We start from the raw sequence: 23,540 nt of genomic DNA on the forward strand, positions 1-23,540 counted from the left end.
GAATTAGGGTTAAAAATTACTGTTTTAGGAAATTTAAATGAATAAAATTAATGATCAAAATCAAAATGGGGTTGAAATTGGGAATTGTTGTTTTGGAAATTTAAGTAAGCGAAATTAGTAATTAAAATCAGGGTTAAAATTGGAATTGGGAATTATTATTTTGGGAAATTTAAGTGAGCGAAATTAGTGGTTGAAATTAATGTTTTTTTTTATGCTAAGACTACATCTCGCTTATATGGCGTTAAGCGAAATGGGTGTCCTATTTTGCAAACTCATACCTCGTAGGATATTGAAATAATTTTGATTTAATGAAAAACTTGGTAAATTTTGCCTATACTTTGCGAGGTGAAATTCTGATATTGTAGAAAACAGAGATAGGAATGATAGCTAAGGAACCAATCATCTCCAAGACCATTCCAGATACATGATTATCCGAGAATATCGACTCCTATCTTTCTATGCTTCCCTCAGACCCCCACTAACGATGTTGATGCAGCCCTTGATTTATTCGTGGGCAGTATTAATGCATCTACCATCAGCAGTTCCGCTCTTCCAATAAGTCCAACATCCGGATCTTGTGGCACAGTATGTGGTATCCCCTTGCCAGCCAACGCACTAAAGTTCAGTTGGTGTAGAGTCAGCATCATAAATATATTAGTACGAGCTTAAGGGTTGTCGAGATGATCTTACTGGTGGTCCTAGACTGGTGGTAGTTGGCGCTGGCGTCACCGTGACGAAGGTGGTTTTTGTAGTGGCTATACGGGTTTTGGTTGGTTTCGCAGCTGCGGAAGCCAAAAGGAGGGAGATAACAAAGATAGATTTTGCCAACATTTTGGGATTGGATATAGAGTAGACTGCAATAAATTTATAAAGTTTAGACGTGAAGCTGAAATTTAATTTTCAAGATGATTTGTGCGTATCGAAACTAGTTAACTAGTTACTTCGGTTCTGTTTTTGTAGCCAATGGACCGTTTTCGAAAAGGTTTCCAATGAATATCCCACGCCGTATTTATACCTTTTCAAATAATCGATATGACGGGTATATACAAGACTCTTCACGATACAATACTAACTTAGATCTATAGAGAACAATTTCCAGCCCTCGGAGACATGACACCGACCATCTAGGCTAATATCCGGATGCTGGTCACCAGACTCCAGGTCGTGAATACAGTTCCATTAGCTTTACGATTACTTAATTCAATGATTAATGGTAAATTTCATCTGTGTTCATGCATCTCACTATAAAAATACGAAGAACGAGGGTCATGCCGATCGAAAACTTTCTATGAAATATTTCAATATATGTGTTTTCAATATATGTGTTCATGAACATATCGCACGATTCATGGCAATGCATCTATTTTAACAGAATACGTGCAACCCATGTTAAAATTCCCGGCTATAACGTTACACGGCCTATTAACTGACTCGAGTCGTTCAAATACGGTTTATCCGGCCAACTGCCGAAATGCATGGATGCAACTCTGCAAAAGCTTAATCCTAGTTGGCATTACCAAATTGAAAAAATATAACTCAATTGGATTATCATCCGGGTAAAAGTAGAGGAGCAAGTCGACATATTGGGGCTCCTATTTCAGAAGATGTTGCCCTTTTCATCTCGGCCTCCAATTCGAGTATCCGGAATTGGAAATCGCGGTGAGAAACAATTGCTTGCGGGAAATAAGTAAATATAATGTATTCTATCCTATTTCATTCATTCATTTTCCTATTTTATTTTAGTAACAAACGAACCATAAACCCCAATATTCGTTCGTGTCAAACGGGTTGTCGATTCTGCTACAACTTTTCAGAATTCTAGAAGCAACGCAGATTCTACCCGACACATACCTTATAGGTCGCAAATAGCAATCCTTTAGATCCGTGCCACCGTTTCATACGACTCAGACCTCGTAGAAGCTTCAATTTTATCAACTAAAACTATAAGTCCTAAACCGTTCTTCAAATGGCTAACTACCATTGCCATATAATCCTTGACTTGATTGTCATGAAAGAATGCACGATTATAACAAGCCGTAAATCTCAACCTTCTATGCGTCGTCAGAACTACTAACGCGCTCGACTCTGGCGTCGAGACCATGAGATTTAACCAAACATCCTCCACTGGTTCCCTAATGTAATTTTCCGAAATTCCGACATTGGTTAAAAAAAATCTTGCTGGATGCATTATTCCTGCTGCCACATCTGTAGCCATTTTTTCTTCTAATGCTTTGCATGAAAGTTCGAAAAGAGAAATATTATTTTTGCCAAATCGCCATGAATGTAAGTCTCGTTGTGCCATTGTCGCCCAATCAACGAAGTCGTCAGTCTCAGCAACAGGGAGATTGGTAAGAGCAAAGATAATAGTATTATTAGCCGGTGGATCTTTTGTCTCTACGTTGTTCGATGGACAGCTTTTGATTTCGTTCCTTAGATTTATTGGAAGGAAACTGATTAGATTCCCGGCAGTGTCTCCACTATGCTCTAATGCTGCTTTCGCCTGCGCAGCCCAAATGGCTGTAGTCACAGTAATCTTTTTTTCTCGACAAGCATCCAAAATAGCTTGCGATTCCTTCTCACTGAATTGGTGTTCAACTCGACCTTGTGGCAAGGTTGGAATTGCCTTTTGGGTATCCTTTTGTTGTCTTGTTTGTAAAGCAATGGCGTTTGTATCGCAATATAATCCGACGATATGATCAGCTCTTTCGATTATCTCAGGAGCCACCGAACTTTTGTCATTTAGCAAGTCGATAGTGGGGGAAGGCAGTCGTGCAATCTCCTCACCGATCGTATCAATTCGAGGTTTTATACGAAGGTTTTGAAGCAGTTTGTTTGCTAATATTAAACATCCAACACCGTCACATAATTCATGTCGAATAAGAATCGCTAATTCTTGACGTTCCGGAAAGAAGTGAAGTGTGCTGGATTCAGGCATAGTCGCTGAAATCGCCATTTCACGCGCACTTTTTCCAAATCTATGAATATGCACCGTTTTTTCTGCCCATCTGACAAGTTCATCCTTTGTCAGAATCTGATATTGCATTCCTCTTCCATTTTCGATAGTACAAGCAATTGTCGGATAGTCCAGCCGTAAAGATATCCAAGCCGCCTGGATTTCTTTGACCGAATATTGAGAAGTCTTTGGTAACTTTAGGCCAACAGTTGGAGTCCATTGAGTCAAATTAGGATCAATATGTTCGCAAAAGTAAAGCAACCGCTCCATGCAGTCTAACTTTCGATACCACGTCCCAGGCTGTATTTCTTCCCACCCAACACAGATCGTTGGTTTGACAACAATATTATCAGACTTTTCAATCGTCATACTGATTTGATGCAAGAAAAGCGAATTGCCGTTCGACTTATAGAACAATTGTCAAACAAGAAATAACCTGGTTTATTCTGGAGACTTTGATGGAATGTTAATGGCAGTATGGAGAGTAAAACTTGGCATTTATATAGTTTCGATGTCCATCAATTGATCAACATGTTAACACGTTGTTTTCAAGCAGCCGGCAAACGCCTGTTAACGGATAAGGTAATGACCTTGAATCAGACATCATAAGAAGCCAGATCGAGAATCAGCTTGTCGGCTTTCGCAAGCCAGTATCTTTTTCATGAAATCCGCCATCAGACTTACGTATGATTTCCATAGCGTAGTCGCTCTTACACGGTGCAAACGAGCTCGCATAAATTTAAATATACAACATTTCACGCCCAAACAGAATTAATATATTACATGTACACACTTAGGCATCCTTGTTGGTGCTGGCAGGGTGCATCCGGCCTTGCCACCAACGCAGCAGGCGTTGTAAGGGAAATTCTAGAGGACACAGCAAACTCAAAATCATTGCGGTTTCCATGAGCTATACTAATACTGTTTATCAGCCAAACAAATCGCAAGATGAGCAAGAAAGCGGATAATTATCAGAAAGCCCTCAATCAAAAGGGTGGTTAGGACAGGACGAAATGGAACAAAATACCAACCGTGAATGCTATCGGCTGGCCGAAGACATTTATTACCACAACCGACCCCGCATCTACTGCGGCTGAACGCTTCACCTTCGCACTTTATTCCTATTAAGGCTAGTACAGAAAAGTTAACAACTGCACAGTGCACAGTACCAACCATCGTTCTAGTGACAACCTTTGCGCCCCATCCGTATTCATCCAATAAATACCCAGCGGGAAATATAAAATGGGTAAAGAACCCCAGTCGCTGATATTAATAGGCAGGCATCATTACTTTGGTACTGGGTCTGCTGGCAGGACTTGATCTGACGGAATGAGCGGACTGGCAAAGATGATAAGTAAACTCAACAGCTTGACGCCAACGATGTCGCCCCGTGTCTCAACACAATTGCCCTTATTTGGGCGAAAGGTTATACATTGTCCTTGAATTCAATCGAAAATTCGGCTCCGTTGTCCGAAACCGGAACTCTAATTACGATGAGACAGGTTGATTTCGTTCGATACTGAATTGACGTCGTGCGGATTGATTACAACGTTTGAGGGACAGCCCTGCAAACTAACACCATCAAACCGATCGATCTAGACTTCGACGTCGACCTTGAATTCAAATTGGGACTAAGCCATATGGAGATTGATTCTGGCGTCCAAGAGAATCCCATCATCCACATCGGCCTTCTGGGTTTTAGATCCCGGCGTACCCCAGGGCTAATATAATATATTCTCCCCGTATTATTATGAGAAAAGAAACTACACGCAAAAGATTAGAAGTTAATCTTTCGAGAGAGTCGTGCCACCAAGTGTAAAAGCTGTGCCAGCGGTGGGTGCTTTTGCCTCCGGCTGATGTCGCTGAGGGGTTAGGTTTGAATATAAAATACCTATTGGTAACTACTTTAGCCGCCCTTGAGGTCGTCTTCCCAGTGGCCAGATCCGCCCGGTGTAATATTCAATAAACTCATTCTCAAATATCTAGTTCTAGGTTGGTACAAGTACGATACTACCACTAGCCATAGTTTAGGGCCCTACCCCAACTGCCCTGCCCCTATCACAATCAAAGCCCTTCATTCCGAAAAACTTATTGAAATCCTCTGGTAAATCAACCAGCTATCGTGACTTGAAGGGACGTCAATAATCGACGAACAAATAAGAATAGGGTTGAAAGCTCAATCCCGTTGTATAGAAGAGTCTCGTCCCGTGTAGTGATGAACCTGTCTACACTCGGTGGTAAAGAAGCCTTTATTTACTAGATAATATTCCATGATAACCCCTAATTTCGATCTAGCCTGAGTTAAATCTACTCTTTCCATGGTCCGAAAGCCCCACCCTGTCAAGAGGATATGTGAGTCCATATACTGCAACACATCCCCGAGCTTTTAGGTTGAATTTCACGGACAGGGCACAACTGTGTTCAGCATGCTTCCATATCGTATCAACATGCTGGCTACTTCAAAGACAAATGCAATAATGATGCAGAGTATCTCAAAAATTTCGTCAGAACCTACGAAGCTAAACAATACGATTAAGCTAGATTGTGGATGAACATAGTCGCAGAGCCAAACGATATATAGAAGATTGCTATCTATGAATCCGTGGAGGAACTTGTGTTGTGTTGGAAGCTGTTCCATTCTTCATCGGGTAATTCTCCGATCGGGCAAATCCGCTATACGAGGACTGGTCACGGGTAGAGCTTGGAAATGAACCCGCAGGCTTGCGTGGGCTGCAGGTGCTATCAGTGCATAATTATCGTGACAAGTACTACCCTGCAACATCTTTGCCTCTTCAGCCCGACAACGTTCCTATCTTCAGATATATACAAAGACGCAAAGCCTAAGATCAAAATTTGCTGGAAGTTAACGTTTGGGAGCATGCTTCTAGAACTAACCTCCTGATTCTCACAAGACAGTTCAATGGAAATCTCATATGTGCGATCTAGTAATATATAGATGAAAATTCTTTAATATAATCTTTTTGAGGACCAGCAATACTAGACTTCAACATCGTGTTTGGGATTAATCTGAGCCGAGGTTGGTTATCCGCAAGTTCCTCAAACACCCATTACATCTGTTCTGTCCGACGATTTCATCACGGCAGACAGGAATTCAGATCGCGGAGCAGTCAACCTGGTCGCCTTAACCTGCAACCACATTTTTCACGATAGGGCTAACTAACTGTGCCTATTCTCAAAGTTTTGATCGATAAAGACGGGTTGTGGCATTCTAGAGACTTTGAATTATAAATTATCCCATGACAGGGAAAAACCAGAGTTTAGAAACCGTCCACTAAATAGCCTTTCTAGATCCGGGCTTCCGGTGTTATCCATATATACAGCTATACAGCGATTAAACTAGGATATTTAATGGCATACATACGCGATCGCTAGCATCAGAGGTAATGGAAAACATGCAATAACCCCTAATCACTTGCAACTACAACATTTTAATTTTGAACCACAAGTTTTCGGAGCAACACTAAAAGCGGTGGATCGAGCGGTGAATCGGGCGCTAGTTAATATTGACGGAAACACTTCGGGAAATTACCATTTACGGAAAATCTAAGTCGAGGCCACAGAATTTCCGTCCCTCCTCTATCCCTCAATCTTTATTGTAACCCGGAAAGATTCCTTTATAGATATCGGTACATACCATTCCACTAAGCACTTTGACCGAACAAGCTCTCGGTTAGAGTCCGCAATACAACTGATAGGTTTCTTAAAAGCTTAAATATCGGTAACCGTTTGCTATTCTAGGTGTGTTCAAACTGTTATCCTGAAAGCAACCAACCCGACCACAGACACATCATATTGACAATACAAACAACAAGGCCAAATCAATACGCACTGACTCTAAACCGATACCGGGAGTAGACTCATTAACGCTCGCCTCCAGAATGCCAACTATAGTTAATGGTGTAAACAAAGAGGAGGCCAGCTTGCCGAATGGGGCCGAAAGCTCTCTTTGGATACACGGGAATGGGATACCCGGGGGCGCGCGAGCTTGGTGGAAAGAAGCCTCAGTTTATCAAATATATCCAGCCTCTTTTTACGACTCCGATGGTGATGGATTGGGGGATATTCCTGGTATAATAGCCAAGATGGACTATTTCAAAAAGTTGGGGGTTGATGTAATTTGGCTCTCTCCAGGTATGATTGTAGTTCATTTATATAATCTTATTAGAAGATACGTCAAAATTTTAACCATGCTTTTTTTAACTATACCTTGGGATTTACACAGTATACGAGTCGCCCCAGAAAGATATGGGTTATGACATCGCAGATTATACCAGAATACACAAGCCTTATGGCACAGTTCAAGACGTCGAAGACTTAATCGAGGGCTTACATAATCGTGGTATACGGCTTATTATGGATTTGGTGGTTAATCACACATCCGACCAGGCAAGAAAATAGTCGTTCAATTTTATTTCCGTAGACAAAACACTTACAACGGAGTTAGCATAAATGGTTCCAAGAATCCAGAACCTCGAAAGCCAATCCATTCCGGGACTGGTATATTTGGAGGCCTCCAAAGTACGATACGCAGGGAAATAGACACCCGCCTAACAATTGGGCTTCCATATTCGGCGGTTAGTCGGATACCACTACCCTTTGGCTATTCGAAGTAGTACTATCACGTACTAGACACAACGAAGGCGGGATGGAACACTGATATTAGAGTAACTTTAGGGAGTGCCTGGAAATACGACCCTAAAACCGACGAATATTATTTACACCTCTTTTGCACTGAGCAACCTGATCTTAACTGGGAGAACCCAAAAGTTGTTTCTGCAGTACACAATATCATGACATTCTGGTTGGACAAGGGTGTAGACGGGTTCCGCATGGATGTCATAAATATGATTAGCAAGACTCCAGGCCTCCCAGACGCTCCAGTCACCGTAGAGTCGAGCCCACACCAACCGGCAATGTCGCATTACGCAAACGGGCCTCGACTCCATGAGCATTTGAGAGGGTTGAGAGAGATCCTGGACCGTTACAATGCATTTTCTGTTGGAGAAATGCCTTCTGTTAGAGAACCCGAGGAAATTATCAAGGTTGTCGGTGCTTCCCGAAAGGAACTAAACATGATCTTCCAGTTCGACATGTGAGTCGACGTGCTATAACATAAATCCGGCTGATTTCCACGCTAACTTCATTCAATTGTCCCTGTTAGAGTTGACATTGATAGCGGATCTCTGGGCAAATTTTCTCCTGCACCTTGGTCGCTATCAACTCTCAAGGATATTGTGGGGAAATGGCAGACATTTATGATCGAGAGAGATGGCTGGAACGCGCTGTTTTTGGAAAACCACGATCAACCACGCTCTATCTCCCGCTTCGCTTCAGATAGTCCAGAATTCAGGATCCATGCAGCCAAAATGCTAGCAACGTTTCTTGCATTGCAGTCAGGTACTCTCTTCATTTACCAAGGCCAGGAGCTGGGAATGGCGAATCTACCAAAGGATTGGAACCTTGACGAGTTCAAGGACGTTGAAACTATCAATTATGTGAACGAGTATGCCAACGCCCTAATCATATGAGCGAAGTCTTAAATTTTCTAAATCTGTTGCCTTTTATCTAACGCTTACTATAGACTTGCCGAAGTTTCCAAAATCAAAGGCCAAAGCTTCTATAACCAATCTCTAGAAGAAGTTCGCTCAAAAGCTCGAGACAATTCACGATCACCAATTCAATGGGACACTACTAAAAATGCCGGCTTCTCTACCGGAGTTCCATGGATGCGCGTAAACGACGATTATATGGACTGCAATGCGCAGTCCCAAATCAACGATCCCGATAGCGTTTTTGCGTTTTGGCAGAACATCCTGAAGCTTCGCCGCAAGTTGGTCAACGTCTTCGTCTATGGAGATTTCAAATTCTTAAACGACAATGATCAGAATATCTGCGCTTACGAAAGATCTCATCCGACGGCTGGAAGAGCAGTTGTTTTGTGTAACTTTTCATCAGGAAAAGTCGCCTGGAAAGTGCCTACTGAGCTACTACATCTATTGAGCCCAGAAAATCTCATCCTCCACAACTACAACGCCCCACAACACATACGCTTTGAGAGCCTCGAAATGCAATTTGCACCTTTTGAGTCCATGGTCTTCTTCGTTTCTGCATAGATAGGTATCTAGCATGTGTAGTTCTTGGAGTTTTCTTCTTTGTTTGTTTGCAATGTATTAGGTTTCTAATATATCTCCATCCGCGAATCACATTTGAGCTGCCTGTTTTGAAGGCGAATACCCCACCATTTTGCAACATCTTCCTCTAAACCGTAAATGGTAATTCACCGATCCCTGCTTTGGCTTGAAGGGAAAAAACAACCAGGATAATCCGTGTCCCCGGAACTTCTCTCGGTCGATGTATTGGTCGCCTCCACAAACCCAATTAACACGCATATCACGCGCATTTCACCACACCATGTGTCGACAATAATGGAACTTTTGCAAACATATTGGAACTATAGACATTTACGTAACACTTGGTTGCGAAATCTTCAAGTGCTTGATTAAAATTCTCAGTACTGTGACCGCCAGGGTCCCTGACCCCAGCTAACTATCAACCGCGGCTTGTCCTAACTTATAGACCGATCGCACTTCTCTAAAGTCTCCTTCTCCGCATCTCGATATTTCTAACCTCGTACTACCCCAGATTTGACTGAAAACCCGGATATCTCGAATTGAACTTTTCATTTTTCATGAAAATATCTTATACGCTCACGCTTAGATCTAAATAACAACAGTGGTGCGGGTCATGCAGCCTACTAGCGTCCTCGTGTTGACAAGATCATCCCACACAGATGCGGTCAATCCCGCTGCGGAAGCGACAAAGACGTCTCTTCTACCCCTTCGCAAGGCATGCGATAGTTGTCGTCGGCGGAAAACACGATGTGATCGTAGAAGCCCCTGCAACGCATGCAAAATCTCCTGCCTCAAATGTGAATATCTCACAGTTCACCAGAGGAGGGGCCCAAAAAGGCGCAGAACCGGCAGCACTGACAGCCCCGAGGACGGTTCACCCCATCCCTTCAATAGCGAAAACTATATTCCAACCAATGAGTCGCCGTCCACCTCCACCCCAGAAGCCGAGATATCATCGCCTTACTCTGGTTTTGAGGCTCATGGGGCAGCCTCCTCTACTTCACCGATAGAAACTACTAGCGTTAATCATCAGATTCACCCTCAAGAAGATGATCCAAAAACATATTATTCATTCGTTTCCAATACCATGGATAATTTCATTGCTCATTGCCCCGTCGCAAATAGTAGTCCGAATACAGCACATCTGCCGCCAGCTGAAAACCTCTTCCTTCCTGGACTTACGTTAGGTTCTTCTTATTCCTCGGCAAACTCACAGACGGATCTTCTCGCCAACGCCACTTTCGGCACCTTTGCCCCGTATGTTAAGCTCTTCGTCGAGCATATATACCCAATAATGCCTGTATTCGACCGGAACAAGCTGGTAAGCGACCTTGAGTTCCGAGTCGATGATCCAGAGCCACTATCACCCGAAGAAACCGCGATGTTTTCTGCATTATCCGCAGCCGTCATCTTGCAACTAAACTTAACTATGGAAGGTGAAGGTACAGAGCCGACGGGGAGCCAGGAAGCAGCTTCAGGCCCCAGCGTTCCCGAAGAGACCCCGAAAAGGATCATGGTCGGCAGCCGAGCCGCGGCATCTTTTATATCACAAAGTCTCTCAATACGACAACACTCTGACTTCATTGACGCACCTACGGTCAACTGGATCCTTACGTCTTTCTTCATATTTTCCTATTACGGCCACCTTGAGCGACACACATCTGCATGGTACTACCTGAGAGAAGCTATTAGTCTTAGCCTAGAATTAAAGCTTCACATTGAAGAGCCCTTTTGTAGGAAGGATCCCGGCGAATCCCAAAGACGGAAAAGAATATTTTGGCTTCTGTTCGTCACCGAAAGGTAAGGAAAGCTCTTTGACCCAATTTGACTAAGACGTGAATTTGGGGCAGCCCCGACTCATGCGCCAGTGTGTCGCAATATACATAGGGGATACGCTGTACAGCGGCGACGGGCTGTTACCTTGCAGCCATCAATTTCTCTGCCTTTAATCTTTGACTCTGAAGATCCCTGTCTATTATACGGTTTCGTTAATCTGATCAACCTTTTCAAATTTGTGGACTCCAAATTCTCTTACATATGGGGTGACGATAATAAGTTGAGTGCGGATGGACAGCCAGTTGGAGACTCAGAAGCCCTCAGTTCGTGGCTTGTTTCATTCCAAGAAAACATCAGCAGGGTTTCTGTTCCTCTTTCAGAAAGCATTGAAACTCAAAGGGTGGATATAATGGTCACCCGAGAATGGCTTCATATGGTAGCATGGCAGATGACTGTTAGACTAGGTTTGTTGAAAGCCTGCGACGAAACGAAAAAAAATACCTTTCTACACCTAAAATACCCGTTCCTGCCTGCAAAAGACCTTGTTACAGTTATTTCGGGCACTCAAATAAAATCTCTTGAGTCGCACGGTATCGGCATGGTAAGCTTCGATTACGCCGAAAAATAACTGCCAGCTCATCAAACACTAACATAATACGAGGACGGCGTCTACAGGAGCAGAAGATTTCCCAGGTAGCCATATGTCTGACAGACGTCATGGCGTGCACGTGTAGCGGACCGCAACCGGATCTGAACGGTCTTCGTCAGGGGGGAGACTACCTACGGGTCTTTTTGGGTCTATTATCCAAATTTCGCGGGCAAAGGTCACGGTATTTAGAAGCCGTCCTGAGCAAAGCTCTACCTTTCATATCGAATACACTTTGCAAACAACCCTCGCCTCTTGGGGAACCATTGACACTTCGAGCTGGTGGGAACGAAACTAATCACAGTGCTCATGATGATGATAACGCGAGTCTAGATTATGTTCTCTTGTAATTTATTTTTTGTTGCATTGTATTCTTTTTGCTTAGGTCGATAGTGTCCATAGTTTTGAGACCATTGCTACCTTAAATTGCATCCTGTATAAGCTAGAATATCAGTTTCAGCAGATGTGTGAACGTTTTAGAATTCTAGAACCCGTTGCTCCGTTAATTCTGTTAGTGAAGCCTCGGCTCAATATCATTAGAGCCAGCCGGCCGACCGAAGACTTCGAACACGAACCATCTTGACAAGTAGTGCACAATGGATATCCATGCCGATGAGGTCAGCCAATGGCATCTAAATAACCAAAACGCCGAAACCTTCTTTTGGGCTACCTACAATTCTATCACCGTACGGCGTAAAACCCGGAGCTAATAAGACAAACGGTCAGTGTTAGGCCATCAGCGGAATTTAATGCTATAACCTAGTTGAGCCCAAGCGCGGCGCCCGGTTTGTGTCTAACTATGCTGCAATCTGATCGGCCAGGGTGTAGTTCAGATGGTTCCTCCATCGAACCCTAGCCCTCTGAACCGGACAAGCTTAAGCTCCACGACTGGATGAGGAACGCAAATCTGGGGTTATTACCACTAGAGCAACAATATTATAGCAAAAACATGGTATTCAACTAAAACCGGGTAATCTAGCGGGCTGTATCATGGCAGCCTTGTAGTCTTTGGAATTTCCATCACCTTAAGGGCTTTAGCTACATAATTCCAGGCCGAACGAGGCTAAAGTTTGGACCCGAAGATTCCTCCGCATTTACTGCCCCGCAATTTCTCGCCTCCATGTCATGTAGCTGCTTTGGGTAATTCCCCGGACATGGGGATCTCCTTTCACTGGCAGGGGCCGTGAATTTGAGCTAAACTTTTTGGCGGATCCTTTGGTCCTGCACCCATTTGAGCTGTCTTTCAGCCTTCAAACAACGCCAAAAAGACCACATGACAGGGTACAATCAGCAACGCAAAACTTTCGGAAAACCCGAAGCCACAAAGGCCAGAGCTTTTGCAAAAAGACATCTTCAGTCAACATCAGCGACATATTACACGAGATACGATATGTATAAAGGAAGTTGCACCTCCAAATCCAGATACTTACCTCATCATGCTCAACGTAGTCCGCATCGAAGCCTTCCTCCTTTAATATATTAAATAGATCAGTCTCATTTCAATTGAATCCACCTAACCTCGACTCGAATGCACCAGAATAATGGCATCTGACGAACCTAAGATCGAACTGTCGGCTGAAATAAGCCCAGTACATATTGAGAACCGAGCTGAAAAATGCGGTGTAGCTGGTGACTACGGGGATCCTATGGACATAGCAAAGCAAGCACGCGAAGCTACCGAAGTCGAACACAGCCTAACACTCTTGGAAAACATCAAACTGTACCCTAAAGCGATTGCGTGGTCCATCCTCATGTCCACAGCCATCATTATGGAAGGTTACGATGTAGTCTTGATGGGATCTTTCTACGCTTACCCGTCTTTCAACAAAAAATACGGTACTCTACAGCCCGATGGAAAGTATTCCCTCAGCGCTGCTTGGCAGTCTGGCCTCTCAAACGGTGTCAATATCGGTGCCCTGTTTGGACTGGCATTGAATGGAATCGTTTCCGAACGCTATGGGTACAGGAAGACAATGATGGGGGGCCTCCTTTTCACAACTGCTTTCATTTTCATCTTATTCTTTGCGCAGAATGTCCAGACTTTGCTCGTCGGGGAAATCTTGCTCGGTATCCCGCTAGGTGTATTTCAAACTTTGACAGTCGCATATGCATCTGAAATATGTCCCGTAGGCCTTCGGGCTTACTTGACCACCTACGTCAACCTATGCTGGGTCCTCGGCCAGCTTATCGCATCTTGTGTACTGCGGGGCCTTGTTGATCGGACCGATGAGTGGTCGTATAGGTAAAAACTCCTTCCGATTAACGCATATCTCTAAACACAACTAACTTGGACGTATAGAATTCCGTTCGCACTTCAATGGGTTTGGCCGATTCCGATATTCGTTGGCGTAGCTCTATCACCGGAAAGCCCCTGGTGGCTTGTCCGTCAAGGAAAGCACGAAGCTGCCGAAGTTGCGTTGGGGAGATTGACGAGTAGCGATAAAGCTCACGGCATTCCTTTCGATGTCAAGAAGAATGTCGCGATGATGATACATACCAACGAGATCGAAAAGCGCATGACCTCTGGCACGTCATACAAGAATTGTTTTAAAGGGGTTGACCTGCGAAGAACACACATCGCCTGCGTCGTGTGGGCGATTCAAAACTTGTGCGGTGCGGGTATTATGGGTTACTCGACCTATTTCTATGAACAAGCTGGGCTCGACCCTAAGAACTCTTTCAATATGGCGATGGCTCAGTACGGAATTGGGGCAGTTGGGACTATTTCCTCCTGGGTTTTCATGACCTACTTCGGACGACGCAACCTCTACATAGTGGGACTTATCCTTTTGGATATTTGTCTGTTCGTCATCGGATTCATCGCTCTTGGTCCCTCGAAACCTGCGACGCAGTGGGCTACCGGCTCCATGCTCCTCGTCTATACCTTCTTCTACGATGTCACGGTCGGACCTGTTTGTTACTCTATAGTTTCTGAGATTTCATCCACGAGGCTTCGAGCTAAAACTATCGTCTTGGCCAGGAGTTTATACAGCATATTCAGCATCGTCAATGGAGTCATTATCCCACACATGCTGAATCCAACGGCTTGGAACTGGAAAGGAAAATCTGGATTTTTTTGGGGCTCTATTTGCTTCTGTTGTATCGTTTGGTGCTACTTTAGTCTACCAGAACCGAAAGGCCGCTCATACGGTGAACTCGATTTATTATTCGAGAACAAAGTCAGCGCTCGAAAGTTCAAATCCAAGACTGTCGATCTTACGAGCGAAGAGGTTCGTGAAGACAGCAGGCAAGTCCTCACAATGGCAGCCGCAAGCCATTGAGAGTGCGGGTGCTTTTTTCCGCAGGAATAACCCCTTTCTCAAGCCTCAAACACTTTTTGTTCTACCTATGGCTTCAACACCTTCTCATTATCCTCTTTCGTTTTGTTTGACGATGCCATTGCTTCTATGGCTTTAATGTTTCCCGCCATGAGCTGGGTCCATGTCCTGAAATCGCTGTTTTATGATGTCATGGAAAGTGTTGCGACATGTATTCTTTTAATCTCGCTTTGACGGAGTTTGAGAGCATTTTTCTTCTTGCTCGAAACTTTGTATATCGGATTTTCATGATCATATAATCTTAAATCTGGCGGTAAACCCAAAGTTGCGCCCTCGAAATCACTCAGCATAGGCCTGTCGGATCTAACCTCGGTTCCAGGCAGTTTACCACATCCGAATGTGCTCTAATATTATAATACAAAACGTGGAATTATCACTAAAAACTTTTCTTGTTTGCTAAGGTAAATGAGACTTCCGACAGATTTATAATATACTCAACGCCCAACCCCTAAGCTGAATGATAACACGACTGACTCGTGACACAGACCGGCCGGCTTAGCTCCATTCAATGCCTAAAGCCCGTAACTAACATGCATACGGTCTTATATGCAGTCCCCATAACTCTATTGGTTTGTCGGTTTTTCGACATACATTTCATTACAATCGTAGCATTCTCCCGAGATGTTCTCATTTAAGACTAGCTACCGAAGAATCCGAACCAGCCGGGCCGTCCGACCGCATTGGTATAGTTGACCTTCCATGTACGAATTTTTGTTCTTCTAGAGCCTCTAAATCCGGCTCCGTAGCTTCCGACACTGGCCATAACCTGCCGCCTGTATCCTTCGGGGTCCACCAGAACACTGGGAACTGGCGTTGGATATTATTGATGACTAGGGCAATCCCAAGCATCAAAGTCGTTCCTATCAGGACGTACGGGAGAAGATACCAGCCAAGGCGTGCCACGTTTGGGTCAATAGCAGCCAGCAAGGCTGTTGCACCCCCGGGCGGATGAGAAGTGTTTGAGATACTCATAACAGCAGAAGCCAAGCCTACGGAAACTGCACCAGCTAACCATTTTATTTCCTCAAAATGACTATTTAGTTGGAAGAGTTTCGCGACGCCGACTCCGCAAATAGCGGACACAAAATGGCCGAGAACACAGTTCCGAGGCTGTCCTAGGGGTGAACCAATAACACCATATTCCAAGATAGCCGAGGCTCCCTGTAAAATCCTGTTAGTACTTAGCTACTTATAATGGATAGCTCTAGATTAACCTACAAAACTACCAATTATCAAAGGGGGGTCGAGTTCTGAGAATACGCCGCTGTACTTGAAGACCGCAGAAACGGCAGCAATACCACAGAAGGCACCAAATAATGACCACCATGCAACGAGAATACTGCCAAGCTCTTTCCGCGGAGAAGTTCTATACCCTAAGAATCTTGAAATCGAAGCCGGTAATTCCTGTAGTATGCTTGGTGGGATCCATGGGTTGATGTAGTCGTCGATATCAAAATCCCACCGAGTTGTGTTGCGTTTTGTATGCATCTTGAGAGCTTGGAGAACACGAAGCGTTACGGCGTTAACGTTGGGTAGTCTAAAAGGGTCGATGGCAGAGGCGACTTAGTTGCCATCGTCTGTGTTTATAACGTGATCCGGAGATGACGGAGAAATCAATGAATGGCCATCTTCCAGGCTGATGTTTCGAAAAGCTGTCTTAAGACGTTTTTAGGTTTGTTGTACGTAACTATTATGTGAGCGGAATGACACACGGCGTATTAAACAACACGTGTTGGTGTTGGATTTTTCCTGCCTCCGCTGTCCCGAAAAGGCAAACAAGCGACTCAGGCCGAATGCTGAGACAAATTCTCACCACCCCGAGCCGGTCCGCGAGACGATATGACGGAATTCACAGGAACAGTAAGGGAAAATTTGGTCGCTTATTCAGCAATAATTGTTTTGTACAGGTAAGTTTTTGATACAAAGAAATGGAAATGACGTATGTACACAGGTATCTAATAGCTAAGAGCTTTTATATTTACATCTGATCGGCGTATATATTACTACCCCAGTGGTCCGGTTCAACAATTGCGCCATTGGAGAGCAAAGATTCGGCTGACCTTTCCACTGGTCTCTGTAATTGCACCGCGTCCCTCTCCGGTGAGTCGAAGGTCGGACTTGATGTTGAGAAGGGCCTGCGTCCCGCACGGCGACCAGCCTCCGGTCCCAACAACGGATGTGCTTCGAAACGTAAAATACTGGTTGGTGGGTCCTCGGATTGGAATACTGAAGCTTTGCTCTTCGGTGCTCCCAGCGAAATATGCAGTAGATATATGAGTGGCAACGACGCCGGGGTCAAGGCTTGCAAATCCCGTGAAGGTGGTCTCGACGACCGTGAACTGCCAGCTGGGGGGGGTATCGACCGCAAGACTCAATTGACAAAATTTGCGAGAATTTCTGATGTTGTCTTTCTCGATGGAGGCAGTGAACTTGCTGAAGTACGCGGTGAAAGATTGCTTGTCCGAGGCCAAGTTAACGTAGGCGGAGTCGCGTGGGCATCCGGTTCCACCATAAATGATCTTGTCAATAGTAACATCTGGCGGGGCTGCGAGTGCTCCTACAGTTGGTGCGGCAAGAGTAGGAACGAGAAGGGCAGCCACAGCCACCAAGGAGGAAATCTCGCGGATGAAAGAGAACATTTTGGGAGGTAGTATGTATTGGTTCGTATGGATTCCGAATATCGAAGCTGGAGCTGATGTTAAATGAAAAACCATACGAGGAGCAGATCGACAGCTTTTTATAAGAAGAAGACGAAGTTCCTCGGGTAGAGCCGCCAGCCGACTTTCCGATGCAACTTTGCGGAGCAGTTGACACTGATCAGCGGAAACTGGTGCCTGAGCTGAAGACAGGATTTCACCATCGATTGGAAATCTAGACCTACCCCAAATGATAAACCTGCCGAGTTTAAGCAGTTCGTAAGATTGTACCGTTATTGACGAGATAGCCAATAATGTGGCACCTTCCCATTTACGCTTAACCACAACACCGCGGGACCTAGCTGGGCACATCTCACCCAATAGCGCCAAAGAAGCCAGGATAAGCTTGCTATTCTCGATAAAATGAACCCGCCTTTGATAAGACAAATTGGGCTGAATACCTTGCCAATATGCTATTCATTGTCTTGTGTAGCTATCTAGCTGCAGAGTTAATATTGTGATATGTCTCAAGATATATATGTGTCATTGAATGTGTTGGAGCCTCATCATATATAATATAACGTATATAACGGAGAAGCTAGAAATGTCAGTTCGAATCCCATAATCATTCTGGTGAAAGTTTGTCAACTGCGTGTCAGAGCATATATTCCCGTAATTTTGATGTGCGAGATGATGTTGATGATGCACCAAGATGGCTGGAATAGTGTGAATTCCCAACAATGCAACGGCAGGAGCTTTAGTGCGGCATGCAAGAATTAACGGGGCCTAAAAGCCCACCGTTGCGCATGCCTGCAACACCGACAGATCGGTTCTGACTTCCTCAGCTCTCCAAGTCAAAGGAACCCCGGAGTTCGAACTTCTTGTGGAAGGAGACCCCAGATCACTTAAACCCTTGCGGACTGGGATTCCTTACCCATAAATTCAAGAGGCGTAGCTGCCTTAGACTCAAGGTGGCGAGCTTGCTCTTCTTAAAGAAGTCAACAACACATTAAGCGACAAAAATACAACAGCACCCACATGACACCAAAACCACACTAATCGTACCATTTCAGCACGGTCCATTAAGTGACCCAGGCCTAGGGACGGAAAATACAATCGAAAGAGGCAATAACCGGGTTGCGCATACAGGGCATAGTTAGTATATATTCTACCCTTGCAACCATAACTACCGTATTGATAAGTACTACGTATATACATGTATAATGGACTCTTATTCCCGATTGCAATTGTAGTCGACTGGGGCATGCCAGCATGGAGACTAGGCTATCTATCCCTAGAAGACCGAACCTAATAAACTTTATTGATACGGAACAGCTGTAAGATCTCCTAAGGGTGTAGTGCTGTGGTTTGTAGAGTCTGTATAATCATTATCTCTTGCCAACGCATACCCATCAGCTCCAAATATCGGCTTCGATGCGCCCACAAAATAGTTTCCTTTAACCATAACCTGTGCGCCTTTCGCGGCCTGACACACTCAAACATGTGGTCGAAGTGGGAATTATAAATATGACCAGTGCCAAAGCGAAGGCTAGGGCCATGCCTATAAACATTTTTCCAATGATTGTTGTGGTAGGTGACATGAAGGTGCCCCGTGTCTTGTGCGCCGTTATTATCAGAGTGGCCAACCAGGGACCCTTTATCATGATCACGGAGATAATCATGGGATAGAGTGACCCAATCTGAAGCCCAGGGAACATTCACCAAGCTATCACAGAAATCTTTGTTCTGTTCTTGGTCATTGAATATCTCGCAGCGGCCAACCCGCACATTAGTCGACTCCTGAATCCAAATACCGTCGCCATTGGCAGCAAAGACTTTAGATATTATGAGATCCCGAACAATGACCTAGAGAAATCGGCGCGAAATTGGTACACATTTTTTAATCCGTATATTTGGTGAAGTCACCTTACATTCGACTTCAAAAAGATATGCATCCCGACACCCGTGAGTTTAGCATCCTTATTTTTTCCGATGATACTTTTTGTCCGATCCAACAGAAACTTAGGCTAACGCCGTGATAGGCCCAGTGATGACTACGATGCGGGGGTTGTCGTCACCAACAGCGGCAACATAGGCGTCAAACGTATCTACTTCAACGATCTGACCTCCCATTCCGCCTGTTGTGCCCCTATTTAGTCTTGCATAACCGGTCGCCGCAATATCTCCTAGTGTAGCCCTTTTAGCAAGGGTACTGGCTATAGTAGTCGAGCTAGAGAGAGCAATTAAAACGCCCAAGCAAAAGTTTCAGGCCCAATACGCATCGTGGAGAGTGATAGCAAGGTTCGAGTTTTTATAACTTTAGATGGATGAAACTCACGACAAAACTGTTAGAGTTTCTTGTATTCCCCTGCTGTTCCCTATCCAGTTCTAGATTATGGCTTGATTCAAAGGCCGGCAATATATACAACATGGCTCGAGAATGAGGGAAACAGCGGCCTGAGAAATTCAATGCTCTTGCCTTGATACGCGCCAATCTAAAGTTTCTCCATTACTCTATCGGCATATAAGAGGTTCATGGATATATGGTGCTATAATTCGAGCGACCGAAATATTTTGTTGTCTTGACAATCAACAGGTCTATTAGAACTGTCGCTCTTATAAGTCGACAGCAAAATTGTGTCATGACGGAAGAATTTTTCTTCGGGCTCTGAAAGGTACGAACCTTGCATGTAGAGAGATCAACACCCGTTTCACCGGAGAAGTTCTAGTCGACGCACGCTCAAGTTTCGCACAATGCATGGGTACCTATGTACAATCATGGGTGTATTCTTTGGTAGATCACCTCGGATCGGATCAGATCGCTTTATTGGACATCTTGGTGGAGATCACAACTTCCTTGAATGAGAACGGCCATTCGGCCCGTCTCAGGGATTTTGAGAGCAATAGGCCAAAAACTGGAGTTTATAAAGCCAAGCCACTATCCAATTTCGATGTGATCATGCCAGCAATAGATTATATCCTCGACTTCAGTTCGCAAATTTGGTGTATAGGACCTGAGGCGTGATATCGGTAAATGGCAACGGCAATGACAGGTGCTTACTTAAGTGAATACTACTGCCCATAATAAGATGGCTCCATGACAAGACTGACTGCTTATGCAGCTGTCTGATAAGCTCAACTCCGGGAGGTAAGTCGAATCGTGGACAGAAAGTTTTACCAACTTGGCGTGCATTGAATACGCAATCTCCCTCCTAGATTTGGCGCCACTGAAGACCATTACCAGGCACTGTTGAATTTCGGGGCGGTGCCAGATCTATGTACCAGCAAGGGCGCCCAGGCACTGGTGCGACGCCAAGCGGGGAAGTAAAAAAAAATCAAAATTTTGTCCAACCACTGAACTGAATCGTGGTCGATCGGGATCGGTTGCAGTTACAAATCCTATTCTTATGTCAAAGATCGGAACTTAATGTACCTATACCTGCGACAACCCGATCTTGAAATCTGTTTTTCCCGCGACTTAACTAGCTTGTGAGGAGTATTAATTGTTTTATCATTAGAATGGTTTATTGTTTCTGAGAAATCATACGAAAGGTGTGAGACAGTTTTGAAAGGAGGGCATCAGTGACTATTTACAGAAGGGGTGCATCGGCGATAGCGACCTAAATCACCACTTTATACAGGGGTTTGGCCATTTTAGGCGTAACTCTATGATTGGTATTTCGATGCTTAGGAGCTTACGCGTGCAATATACATCGCTGAGAAACGATAAGATCAATCAATTTGAAGGCGGCGAAAGGAATCGAAAGGTTGAGAGATTAGCAACAACTAATTTTAGATGCCAGGGAAGATAAGCAACGGGTTCAGGAATCCTAATGGAATCGTGAAAAGCTTGATCGAAAATTGATTTCAGGGGCCTGGTTTCGGGAGGTCCAAGGTCTCACGGAGCCAGCTTGGCTCGTGCCGGTCGAGGCTTGGCTTTGTCTGTACCACAGCAGATTTGAAGACACTGTACTGCACAGAAGGAAATTTTTAGCAGCGAGAACCCAACCAACTGGGTACCAGGACGTATGTAGTCCCTGTCAAAAATAGCTTAAAAGTCGAAGCGAGTCAAGTCAAAATAAAACTCTCCGATGGGTGCGGCGAGAAAGGTTAGAACTCCTCGTTGCCTATATGTTCGATATCATCTTGGGACTGCTCTCTGTAGCTGCGATCAGCCACGAGCAACTGGGATTCTAAGTGACCTAGCCGAATTAATCAGACCGACCAACGCAGATTCGAGGTTCTGTAACCGCAGCATTCTCTCCAAAGGGGGTTGACGCTCTTCCTGTCTTATTTCTTTATGCAGTTTTTGATACTCCAAAGCACGAAATGAAGATGTTAACTTTAGCTCGCAATATTTGGCCACAAAGGGCTATAAAGGCTCCCGCGTCGACGTAATTCTTGGAATGACAGACGCAAATTTCGTTTGCTCCTTGCGGTCTCCTCAATTCTTCATTTCTCTTCTCCACTTTTTTTTTCGTCTTTATTCGTTTTTACCAAGGCTGGGCCTTTTTTCCTCTTCGTCGATCTTAATATTATATATCTCGTTCTTTTTTTTTCTTTTTTCTTTTTTCCGCTTCTCACTCCTAACTGTCGAATTTGCCGTGAATTTCTGTCAGGCAGTTCGTTAAAAGCTTCACACTATTTACTATATATATATCACTCTTTTACAACAGTGGTCTGGATACCATCTAGTATATTCTTAGCAAAAACATTTAATTCAGGATGCAGGGAAACGAAAGACAACAGGGAACTTGGTCCCCGGATGAAACCCCAAGAAACTCAAGATTATACACCGATATCGAGCTTAACGGCGATGAGAAGCACGACAGCCGAAGTCAATCGCCTACATCGACTTCGGCTTCTCACAGCGACAATACCCCACATCATGGTCACCAGTACGATGATGGGCAACCATTCCCGTGGAGGAGGCACAAACTTACCATTCGACAACGGTTGCAGCATTTCACGTGGGCCTGGTACACTCTATCCATGAGTACTGGTGGAATTTCCCTTCTCATTTTCGCCCTGCCATTTCAGTTCACAGGTCTTAGTGTCATCGGATGGATATTTTATATTGCAAATTTGATCATCTTCACTTGCATCACTGCTGCAATGCTCATGAGGTTCATGTTCCATAAGGGCACATTTTCGGCGTCCCTGAAACATGAACGAGAGGGATTTTTCTTTCCAACTTTTTGGCTCTCGGTTGCTACACTGATCACGAGCACCCAGCGTTATGTCATTCAACCTCACGACTCAAATCTTCTCTGGGCAATCCAAACCGTATTTTGGGGATATGCTATCTGTACATTTGCGCTTGCCGTAGGACAGTATTGCTTTGTCTTCTCAGCCCACAACTTCGGACTTGGTACAATGATGCCAACATGGATTCTACCTATCTTTCCTATTATGTTGACGGGTACTATCGCTTCTGTTATCGCTGAGACACAGCCGGAGATCGGAAGAATTCCGATTCTTGTTGCTGGTCTGACCTGTCAAGGTCTCGGGTTGTCGGTCGCATTCATGATGTACGCACATATGGTCGGCCGCCTTATGTCCGTAGGACTCCCAAATAGAGAGCACAGACCTGGTCTCTTCATGTGTGTCGGGCCTCCAGCTTTCACAGTACTTGCTCTTATCGGAATGGCTCATTCTCTGCCTGATAACCTTGCACTCGAGGTCGACGACAACTTTCTCGACGTTAAGGATGTGAGGACAACAGCCCTGATTGTTGGAGGATTTATGTGGGCCCTTTCCCTTTGGTGGTTCTTCATTGCCGCCATTTCTGTTATCCTCTCTCCTCCCAAGTTTTTTCATCTCGGCTGGTGGGCCATGGTTTTCCCGAATACCGGTTTCTGTCTCGCTACGATTTCCGTCGCAAAACAATTTGACAATCAAGGCCTTAAGATACTAGGAACCGTCATGTCGGCAATTGTCTTTGTTCTGTATTTCGTAGTGATACAGTCTCAGGTTAAAGCAGTGTGGCGGCAAGACATCCTCTACCCAGGCCGGGATGAGGACTTCAACGACCATTAG

The 23,540-nt window shown here is 44.6% G+C and overlaps 8 protein-coding genes across 8 annotated transcripts; 4 read left to right on the forward strand and 4 right to left on the reverse strand.

Moving 5' to 3' along the window:
* Window positions 1-504: 504 nt before the first annotated feature.
* AOL_s00097g1 (uncharacterized protein) lies at window positions 505-831 on the reverse strand (the record flags this gene model as incomplete). The annotated part of the gene is made up of 2 exons (XM_011125834.1): window positions 505-615; window positions 691-831. 2 exons carry the CDS (start codon window positions 829-831, stop codon window positions 505-507), a joined length of 252 nt encoding a protein of 83 aa, XP_011124136.1.
* Window positions 832-1,876: 1,045 nt separating this feature from the next.
* AOL_s00097g2 (uncharacterized protein) lies at window positions 1,877-3,223 on the reverse strand (the record flags this gene model as incomplete). The annotated part of the gene is made up of 1 exon (XM_011125835.1): window positions 1,877-3,223. One exon carries the CDS (start codon window positions 3,221-3,223, stop codon window positions 1,877-1,879), a length of 1,347 nt encoding a protein of 448 aa, XP_011124137.1.
* A 3,629-nt stretch (window positions 3,224-6,852) lies between these two features.
* On the forward strand, window positions 6,853-9,087 carry AOL_s00097g3 (uncharacterized protein; the record flags this gene model as incomplete). The annotated part of the gene is made up of 6 exons (XM_011125836.1): window positions 6,853-7,105; window positions 7,197-7,339; window positions 7,419-7,548; window positions 7,649-8,066; window positions 8,136-8,477; window positions 8,556-9,087. 6 exons carry the CDS (start codon window positions 6,853-6,855, stop codon window positions 9,085-9,087), a joined length of 1,818 nt encoding a protein of 605 aa, XP_011124138.1.
* A 631-nt stretch (window positions 9,088-9,718) lies between these two features.
* AOL_s00097g4 (uncharacterized protein) lies at window positions 9,719-11,877 on the forward strand (the record flags this gene model as incomplete). The annotated part of the gene is made up of 3 exons (XM_011125837.1): window positions 9,719-10,905; window positions 10,993-11,482; window positions 11,557-11,877. The coding sequence occupies 3 exons, from the start codon at window positions 9,719-9,721 to the stop codon at window positions 11,875-11,877; spliced, it is 1,998 nt and encodes a 665-aa protein (XP_011124139.1).
* Window positions 11,878-13,068: 1,191 nt separating this feature from the next.
* AOL_s00097g5 (uncharacterized protein) lies at window positions 13,069-14,808 on the forward strand (the record flags this gene model as incomplete). Its single annotated transcript, XM_011125838.1, has 2 exons — window positions 13,069-13,769; window positions 13,827-14,808. The coding sequence occupies 2 exons, from the start codon at window positions 13,069-13,071 to the stop codon at window positions 14,806-14,808; spliced, it is 1,683 nt and encodes a 560-aa protein (XP_011124140.1).
* Window positions 14,809-15,492: 684 nt separating this feature from the next.
* Window positions 15,493-16,353, reverse strand: AOL_s00097g6 (uncharacterized protein; the record flags this gene model as incomplete). The annotated part of the gene is made up of 2 exons (XM_011125839.1): window positions 15,493-16,026; window positions 16,084-16,353. The coding sequence occupies 2 exons, from the start codon at window positions 16,351-16,353 to the stop codon at window positions 15,493-15,495; spliced, it is 804 nt and encodes a 267-aa protein (XP_011124141.1).
* A 533-nt stretch (window positions 16,354-16,886) lies between these two features.
* Window positions 16,887-17,873, reverse strand: AOL_s00097g7 (uncharacterized protein; the record flags this gene model as incomplete). The annotated part of the gene is made up of 1 exon (XM_011125840.1): window positions 16,887-17,873. The coding sequence occupies one exon, from the start codon at window positions 17,871-17,873 to the stop codon at window positions 16,887-16,889; it is 987 nt and encodes a 328-aa protein (XP_011124142.1).
* A 4,353-nt stretch (window positions 17,874-22,226) lies between these two features.
* Window positions 22,227-23,540, forward strand: AOL_s00097g8 (uncharacterized protein; the record flags this gene model as incomplete). The annotated part of the gene is made up of 1 exon (XM_011125841.1): window positions 22,227-23,540. One exon carries the CDS (start codon window positions 22,227-22,229, stop codon window positions 23,538-23,540), a length of 1,314 nt encoding a protein of 437 aa, XP_011124143.1.

Source organism: Orbilia oligospora (assembly GCF_000225545.1).
Source record: "Orbilia oligospora ATCC 24927 unplaced genomic scaffold scaffold00097, whole genome shotgun sequence".
Taxonomy (NCBI): domain Eukaryota; kingdom Fungi; phylum Ascomycota; class Orbiliomycetes; order Orbiliales; family Orbiliaceae; genus Orbilia; species Orbilia oligospora.